The 9,868-nt window shown below is 43.4% G+C and overlaps 1 protein-coding gene across 5 annotated transcripts in view; it reads left to right on the top strand.

Annotated features, from left to right (window-relative positions):
- The window catches only part of LOC143040990 (uncharacterized), a 29,304-nt gene extending 21,482 nt beyond the window's left edge, over positions 1-7,822 (top strand). For 4 of the 5 annotated variants that reach the window (XM_076212464.1, XM_076212465.1, XM_076212466.1 and 1 more), the window contains exons 4-6: positions 1,700-3,644; positions 4,997-5,395; positions 6,373-7,822. In XM_076212464.1, coding sequence (XP_076068579.1) covers positions 1,700-3,644; positions 4,997-5,395; positions 6,373-6,521 — 2,493 coding nt within the window. In that variant the 3' untranslated portion in view covers positions 6,522-7,822. Of the gene's footprint in view, positions 1-1,699; positions 3,741-4,996; positions 5,396-6,372 lie in introns of those variants that run through there. The other variant, XM_076212467.1, reaches the window with a different exon arrangement.
- The last annotated feature ends 2,046 nt before the right edge of the window (positions 7,823-9,868 follow it).

Raw genomic sequence — 9,868 nt, 5'->3', positions numbered from 1 at the left:
CATGGTAACTCTTTTATCGTCTCTCGAGTCTCATAAAATTAATCGCCTTAAACCATCGTCTCCCACCTCTACTCCTCACCGTTCACCGCCCCAATCTTTGACATTACAATCTTTCTCTTTCCTATTTCAACCTCCTTTTTCTCCAGACATTTGTCGCTCCCCTTTCCACTAAACTCACTTTTTTTTTTCCTCACCACAAACCTCCTCTGCATTACCAATGACCACTCTCGTCGTTTTTCTTCTGTTATTTGCTCTGTCTTCACCGTGGTAATGTTTTCCTTGCTTTCTTCTTCCTTTGCAAACCTGTCAAGTTTATCACAACTCGTTTTTACTCTCTACTACCTCTTCTCACTTCTTTATATTTATCTCCACCATTGAATGATCCAGAATTCCTGCTGCCACCAATTCCCACCACTACATCTGTGGTCTTCCTCTTACAAGCAAACACTCCACGCAATCAATTAGAAATAGATTTGCCTCATCCTTGTTTGTTCTGGGGAGCTTATGTGACCATCTTCTTCCAAAAAGGAGTATTACTATTAATCCTCTTTCAGCACGCATCAATTGAATACTTTCTCCCCTTCCATCTACTACGTTATCTACTCCAAACCTACCCGCCAATCCCTCAACTACCTTACTACCTGTTTTCGCATCAATTTCGCCGGCCACCACCCAGCCCTTCCACTTTCTCCAGAATTCTTCTTCACGCGTCTTCCTCCCATTTTGTCCCTCGTCCTTCGCTCCATATAATCCTATTTTGTTGTTAGCATCCCTTTTTCACATATTATTCATAGCTCTTGACTCACTATCCCATATCTTGTCACTTTTATCACTGAAATTCATGCATTTTGTATTACAATACAAATAATAATGAATAATTATTCATGAACCAGCGAATCACGAACCACTAAAATAAGTCCTAGCTCTAAAGATGTAATTGCTATATATAGTTCAGCATCATCGTTGTTATTTATAATATTGCTATTACTATTAGTAGTACTATTTCTGTTACTCTCACTCCAGTTGCTGGTGAGACTGAGTATGATGAAGGTGAATTTGAGGTTGCGGCTAAGGTTGATGTTAAGTTCAAAGTTTCCGTCAGTGTCGTTGATGGTAATGTTAAAACCAGAAGAATTACTAACAGAAATACCAGTAGTAGAAGTAATAGTAGCAGTAGTAGTAGTAGTAATAGCAGCAGTAGTAGTAGTAGTAGTTGTAGTAGTAGTAGTAGTAGTAATAGTTGTAGTAGTAGTGGTAGTAGTAGTAGTAGTAGTAGTAGTAGTAGTAGTAGTAGTAGTAGTAGTAGTAGTAGTAGTAGTAGTAGTAGTAGTAGTAGTAGTAGTAGTAGTAGTAGTAGTGGTAGTAATAGTAGTGGTGGTAGTAGTAGTAGTAGTAGTAGTAGTAGTAGTAGTAGTAGTAGCATCATCAAATGCAGTTATCATCACTACTACTGGAATTAATAGAAATTGTCATTATCATTGCATAAACACGGCAAAGGAAACATGGACTGAAAGTGAAGCGTTTATTCCCGACGTTTCGTCCATTGAGAAAGTCAATAGACGAAACGTCAGGAATAAACGCTTCACTTCCAGTCCATGTTTCCTTTGCCGTGTTTATGCAAATTGTTCACATGGATTTTCATTATCATTATCGATTCTAAAATAAAATATTTCATGTGACCATTTTTGTCTCACTTCAGAGTCTCAAAACCCAAGGTGGGCGTGAAGAGACTTCGAGGAACCGCGCCTACAGGAGCCGCCGCTCGAAGGAGCCCCACGAGAGGCGCCGCACTTCCAAGGGTCGCCACGGCAGGAGTCGGGACGAAAAGAACAGAGACTCTGTCAGGTACACAGAAAAAGGACCCAAAGGCCACCAAGAGCCAGGATCCACAGCCAAAGTTCCTGTAGCAAACGAACCGACTGACGATGATCCTAAAGACACAGGCTCTCTTGACGAAAGCCCCGTTGCCTTGGGTCCTACTGACGAAGGTACCACAGTCACAAGCCTTGTTGATGAAGCCCCAACAGGCACGTACCCTGCTGAAGAAGACCCCAATGCCAAGAACCTTAATGAAAATGATTCGATAGGCAAAGATTCTGAAGCCACGGAGCAAACAGCTATGGACGACACAAACAAAGACCGCAAGGACAAAGTCCGCACAAAGAGAGAGCATAAAGACAAAGAACACAAGGGCAAAGGACACGATGTCAGGGGACGAAGAATCAAGGAACGCGAAGTGAAGAAACACAAGGACAGAGCTACAGACAAGGGACGAGGCACAGAGAAAGCTCACACAGACAAACGTTCACACAAGAGCACAGACAGGGGACGCAGAGCCAATAGCCGGAGAGACGAGAGGTTCCTCAGCAAGGACAAAACCTCCACGGACGGCCGCACAGAAAAAGAAAGGATGGAAAAGCTAAGACCCAGAGAAAAGAGGACTGATGACATGGACTTCACAGAGGAGGTCCCTATAGACAAAGGTTTTACCCAGGAGGGCCCTGAAAAGAGAGGTCCTACACATAAAAGATCAAAAACAGACTCCAGGGTTAAGGGACCTAAAAGGAAGGACCCTGCAAACAAGAGATCCAGAGTGAAAGACTCTAAAGACAGAGACCCCAGAGGGAAGAGCCCAACAGACAAGGAGCCCCTGAAGAAGGCTCATACAAGCAAGAGCTCTCAGACAGAAGACCACGAGGATCGTGCTAAAGAGAGTCGCAGGGGGAAGAAGCATCTGGAAGAGGGACGGGTGCAAAAAAGGTACAAAGACAAAAAGCGCAAAGACGAGAGGATACGAATGAAAATCGAAGAGAAAGATGGACGAGACGAAGGGAGAAAATTAAAGGTTGAAGGGGAAATGGCGCGAGGCGAAATGAGACGAGAAGAAAAGGAACAAAAGTCGAAGGGAAGAAAAGGAAAGGAAACAGGACGCAGAACTAGAACGCACGCAGACACACGACATACTGAAAAAAGACAAAGTAAGAGAGATCGTAGGTCCAGGGAACCTACAGACACAGAAGAAAAAGATACAAAACGCGTCGAACATGGAGGTACAGATAGACAGCATACAAAGAAGAAAAACATCGGGCGAGAGCCGAGAAATATGAAGGATGCAGAGAAGCGACACGTGGACAAAGGTTACGCTGATAAGGCAAAGACAAAGACAGAATGTACAACGAAGTCCAAAGAAAGCAGAAACGAATCACGAATAAGCGCCACACACAAAGGAAAGTCACGAAGAGACAAAAGACCTACAAAAAATGAACACAGAGTTACTGACGACAAATCCAGGAGTCACACAACCAACAACAAAGCTCACAGAAACAAAGGGCGACCGAGCAAAGCTCAGCACAAAGACAAGAAAGGGCGGCACACCCCAGCAGACAAGATCATCTCTGCAAACATCAGAACACCATTTCGGAAACCCAATAAGCTAAGTTCCCGAAATAAAGACGATGACCCCCAGAGGAATCTTCGTCCTAGAACCAAGCCAGAAGGACACCAGCTCCACGCCAAGGGGAAGAAGAGCCAACACAAGAAGAGCAAGGAGGCACACAAGGCAAAACACACAAAAGGTCGTGAGGAACAGGGCCACAAGAAGAAGACCCCTCGGGGGAAGACCGGGGAGGACAGAAGCAACAACGGTGAGACCAAATTCGTTCTTTCCAGGTCCCTGGAAGCGTTAGTACCTCATGACAGGTCATAGTAGGTTACCTGCAAGGCATTTTTGGCTAGACGTGGTAAGCATTACAAAATTCTTATGAAACAACTTTGTTGATATTTTTCTTGTACTTTATAACCCTTCTCGATTGGCTGGTCTAATGTTCACTGCATGATTTTTTTTTTTCCTGAATAAGTTTGTACCACAGTCATCTCATCCTTCTTCCATTCATTGTTGGTAGTTCCAGAGCCCCCACTCTTACATAGAAAGAGAGAGAGAGAGAGAGAGAGAGAGAGAGAGAGAGAGAGAGAGAGAGAGAGAGAGAGAGAGAGAGAGAGAGAGGGAGAGAGAGAGAGAGAGATGGGAAAAATTGAGTTACTGACGATTGCCAGCTGTGGCCATAAATTTTTTAATTGACATTAACCTTTCACTTCAAATGTCGACCTTTAAAGTTTAAGGTTTATTTTTAGTTACCGCCAAACAATTTTATTCAATTGAGGCAAGATGGAGGCAAGCTGATAAAGACTAAAGGCTCAAATTTACAAAGTCCTAAATGGTTATCTGTAGCACTCAGAAAATTTTATATCAATCAGATGCAAAGAAGTCTATCATTCGTAATTACCGTAACATTTCCTTCATATATTTACCTATTTGTTTATTTATTTATTAATCTTTATTAATTCACTTATTTATTTATCTATAAATCTATTCATTTTTATATCTATATATATATCACGGGGCAAGAAACTGGAAGACATTTATTTTATAACTTATAGGTTTACTAATTTTTGTTTATAGTAGAATTTAGCTTTTGATTTTTTTTTCCCGACCACGATGCAAATATCAGATCATTTTTATGGCCGTTGCGGATAGGACTCGAACCTACCGCTCTGAGGCCAAGAGGGTACCGAGACAGTGCCTTAAACCACTCTTTGCCTCAGAGCGGTAGGTTCGAGTCCTATGCGCGACGGCCATAAAAATTATCTGATTGATGTCGCTGTCCACTAGCGAATTTCTTACAAGCAGGATATCTTTAATTGGGAAAGGAAAATGCTCACCCCGTTTCACCATCACTCGCGTCCTTTCTAACCCTCCCCTCTCAAGCCAGTTCACCCCCGCTCCCCCTTCAAGAAGGAGGCCATACTTAATGGATTTTTGTTACGGCAAACACCAAGCAATTCTAATTCCGCTGAGGCGGGAAAGTGTGTGTGTGTGGGGGGGGGGGAACTCGAGACGAAATGGTGTCGCGGTCGATGAAGTTTGTCCCCTTGACGAAGGGGTTAACCATACCGAGTCAGCGGCACAGTGATGAACCACTTTTTTATTTTCTTGCAGGTAAAGATGATGACCGTTCTGGAGGAAGACGACCTCGCCGTAGATCAGACAGAAGATATCACGAACCCCAATACGACGACGACTACCTCCACGATCTCTGGGCCTCTCATGATCAACACAGCTTTCCTTGGTATCCAAGACCCTTCGCCGGATATTGGGGAGGTTACTACCCTTACGCCCCTCATGTATACAACCATCCTGAGGTTCTCCTGAGACATCCCTATGGCTACGATGGTAATGGTGTATATGAATTCCCCTGGTGGATTCGTAGGAGAGGGAGTGCCTTTGGGGAGAGGAACTCCCAGTGGGAACAGACCCCGAAGTCTCACAAGCGGAAGGACTTCGGTTCAGACCACAAGGAAAAGAAGGGCAAAGACTTCAAGAAACGACCGAAAAAAGGTAAGAAACTCGGTGTTGGCTCAGTGAAGGTGACAAAAACGTTTCCCACGTGCTGTCCCACACACCAACACATTACAAAACCTACACAGGAACGCGCCATAATGAAACTTTAACAAACCAGAACGAAATACGCAAACCTAAGAAATCACCTCATAACTTATCTACCACTTAAACATCACCATCATCATTTAGCCGGTAAATCACAGACTTGCACATTTAGTTCACAAAAATAAAACACAAAAAGTCACTTTTTTTTTTTTTTTTGTAATATAACAAAATATTTAGCCTCACTGCCAGATTAAAGGTTGCATCGAGATAAGTTAAACTCTTTAATGAGCAGAAACTGTAACCCCCATAATATTCGATAATAAAGGCTTCAATCGAAACCTAATGGGCAGACGGTACCCCCAATCCACAATCGAATAAAATCACCTGACGACAGATCAAATATCTGAAACCCGGCCAAGGGTTAACTAAACTAAGAAAACATCCATTTTCTAGATACCTTTGGAAACAAGTAGGAGTCCGATAGCACACCGTGAACCTTGTAGAAGACTTTGCTGACTTTACGAATAATCTTTACCCTTCCAGTGGGACCGTTAACCAACGTCTAACGGTTTTACTCAAATAAAATGATCAAACAAATTCCAACCAACTCTCACAACGACCTATGCCTTTATTGTGGCTGCCGCTCGGCGATTTCATTCAGCCGAGAGGGAAGGCCGTAGCTGATTCTGGCCTGGACATCACCGGAGGACGGAATTCCCAGTATCTCCTTTTTCATATCATGCTATTCTGACTTTCGTCAATTTATTTCAGTTAGCTCAGCCATCACCCCACTTTCACAGATTAACATTCTCGGAAGTCAGAGCCGTATAAATCTAGTGTCTGCCTCCAAGTGGTTTTATTCGGAATAGGAGAGAGGGACCCTGCCTCGTACAACCCGGTAGTCAAGAGTAACCTTGTGTATCCCACAGGACCCCAGCTCGTGTTTGTCAAGTGTCCCTGGGCCAACCGCCATGTCCTGACGCAGAGAACACCATGCCCGGCTCCAATGGAAGCACTCTGCTGTCTGCAGAGAGACGAAGATGAAAGGAAGTCTGGACGAAGCGGAAGAAGAAGGTAGCCAAGTAGACGTGACAGCTTGAGCGCTTCCAGACTCCCCAGCCCCCCCCCCACCCCCACCCCCACCCCCACCCGAAGTCCCTTAGGTCCTCGCCCGTGCTAAACAAACCTCAAAGCAAAGGAGATTTTAGGTCCCACCCCCGTCCCCCCTCCCAATTCCCCTTTTCCTGATCCTCCGGGTATTCTCGACAAAGACAATTCCTCCTGCTATGAGAAGTGATGGGTACAAAGAGAGAATCAACTACTTCCAATGCTTCACTTACAAAGTATGAACCACGTTCTCCCTCGGGCAACTTGGGGACGGGGGTTGTGATGGGTTATAAGGGACGGACTGAGTTCGTTCCAGGAAATTTGTTGGGTGACCGAGTACAGGTGTACATTTGGAATACTTCCTGTTGAAACTTAGTTTAGTATTTCGAGGCTAAAATATGACATTCAACTGTCACGATTAATTTCGAAATAGTAGAAAACAAAAGTATGAAATTTGTTAAGTTTGTGACTTATTATGAAGCATTTCCTTAAGCGTCAGATTAAGTCTTGGTGGAAAGAACAAGAGAAATAAATTAAGACGAAGAAAATACGTTTAACAAGACTGGGGAGTTCGTAGCCAAATGTTCAGCAGCATTTGTGAAGAAATTCGCCATTGAATTCATGTGAACTAAACACCTTTTTAGTTCTAAGTAAAATAACAATTTACAGACTATGTCTCCAGCGCTTTCGTACCCTGACGTCATCAATCATTGTTCCAGTCACGTGATCACCAAGACGTTGAAATTCAGTGGTAAAGCTCGTCGTCTTCGTCGTCGTGTGATTCACCATGGTCTTGGATCACGTGTTAGACTCATGATCGACAGCTGTTTCCCTCCCGAAAGAGAGCTTAGAGCTCATATGACCGATCTATGGGTAATGCTGTGACCTTACACACACACACACACAACTCCCCGCCCAAAAGAGTTAGAGTAACGACTCGGAGCAGCGAAACTGAATTTATTTCAACCATGGGCGGGATTCAAACTCGGACTGCTGTAGCAGCGGTTACGAACGCTACCACTGCGCCGTCGAGTGTGTGCAGAGAGGCCGGCCAGGGATGATCACGTTACGCATGGGATGGTTTCGAAGCGCCGATCACAGACAAAATTCGAGTCGAATGAAGAATTCCCTTCGTCCTTTTCCTACGCTCCGATATTAATAGATGTCACCAAACTGCCAAGTCTTCAACAGCCTCTATGTTTTGTATTTTGTTGGCTTTTGATAACAAAATAAATAAATAAAACCAGAAAAAAATAACTGCTTGAATAGATATTTTTGTTCTTTTCTTTCATGTCCTTAAAAATTGTGTCTGCTGGAAGCTAAGTTAATGGGTATATTCGTTCACAACACTGAAATCCAAAATGATCACAGCTCAGCCTATTAAGTTACTATTTATCCAACACCAGCACAAGCGGCATGGTCGAATGTCACTATCCTTCTGAAATGAAATTATTTCAGAAAAAGATGAACAATCTAGTGACGTTGTAGTATTGGGGTCAGGCCGGGTGAGGAAAAAAAAAAGATGGAAGTGAACTGCGGGACCCATAGTCTCTGCGCTGGCTTTCGAGCACCTCCATAAATCGGGTCGGCGACATAGGAATAAGCAGGCAAGAAGGATGGTTTTGTCCCCAGATGTGATAAAATCGGGGTTAATAGCTTCAACCATCGATACGAACTGCTCAGTGATTGATGACGTGGTGACTACAGCGGCAGTCTGGGTCTTATTTCTGATGGGGGGGAAAGGGAGGAGCGAGAGAGGGAGGAAAGGGATAATCGATGAGCGATCAATGGAGAATAAAGACGTTAACCCACAAATCAGCAACGCTAACCAGAACGAAACCCTTAAACGGGATTAAATGCTTTAAAGAGTTAATCAAAATAGGTCTACAATTTACTGAAGGCTCTTTGTTTTTAGCATCACAAAGTTCATGAAGCTAATTTTTTTTTCCAGGTTTAATGACGTCATCCTTATCAACCTCATATGATCGCAACTCTCGTGATGTAATCACCACTGCCGTAATGATCATGATAGAGCCCAGAAATACGATACCCCGAATAATCATTTCGATGACAATAACGACCATCATGAAAGGTTAATTACTTCCGCCGTCGACATCATCATCGTCGTCGTCATCATCATTATCATCATCATCATCATCACCACCACCACCATCACCACCATCATCATCATCATCAACACCACCATCACCACCATCATCATCATCATCATCATCATCATCATCATCTACAACAACAACACCATCATCACCACCACCATCATCATCATCATCATCATCATCACCATCACCACCACCACCACCATCATCATCATCATCACCATCACCACCATCATCATCAACATCATCATCACCATCACCACCATCACCATCATTATTATCATCATCACCACCACCATCACCACCACCACCCCCACCATCATCATTATCACCACCACCATCAGCAGCAGCAGCAGCATTGTTACCATCATCATCATTCTTGCTGGCTATACACTACTGTATAACTGCCACACCATCGTGTGTCCTTCGTGAGTGTTGCCGAGTAGAAATGACAACCTCTATTGCTTGGTCAGACTACCAAACTTCAGCCCCGGCCCAAGTTACCGTTCCACTAGGAGAGTCCGGGGCCTGCCTGGAGCTCCCGCTGAGAAACCTCTACTAGTACGTTGCAGTATCACCGACGGTGGTATTCTTAAGATATATTTCCTTATATAAATCTTATGTAAATCCCTGGAAGGGAAAGATTTATATAAGGAAAGAGTTGTTTTTTAAGAATATCACCGTAAGAATCTTACGTTGGTATTCTTAAAAGAAATCTTCCTTTACATAAATTTTTCCCTTCCAAGGATATATATAAGATTTATATAAGGAAAGACTTTTTTTAAGACTCTTCGCGACTCTTACAGACTCTGGGGGTCTTCTGACAGCGAAAGAAAGAGCATGAAGTCATTCACTTCTACAATCAAACGATATAGACCCAGAGTTACCTTACAAGATTATGTGGAGCCACGTTTCATTAAGAGACCAAAGAAAGTGTAAGAAGTATTTTTTACTTACTTTGAGAATAATAAATCATTCCTCTTGTGTGTTAGTAGTCTATGTGACTTGTATTTGTTCCTACAGCAATCCTACAGGGTAGCGAGTACTCGTTATGAACAATGTCAACCTTTTTCTGCTATCCCACCTGTCTGCTCCCATCCTTCAATCTCACGTTTCCTATCTATCTCTCTGAATCTCTGACTTCATCTCTTCGGAGCAACACCGTCCCCGAGGAGAGAAGAGCCGGTTGCGTACGATAAAA

The sequence above is a fragment of the Oratosquilla oratoria genome, chromosome 30 (genome assembly GCF_046742065.1).
Source record: "Oratosquilla oratoria isolate Oo_2021 chromosome 30, ASM4674206v1, whole genome shotgun sequence".
In the NCBI taxonomy this organism is placed as follows: domain Eukaryota; kingdom Metazoa; phylum Arthropoda; class Malacostraca; order Stomatopoda; family Squillidae; genus Oratosquilla; species Oratosquilla oratoria.
This window is presented reverse-complemented; position numbering and strand designations above follow the sequence as displayed.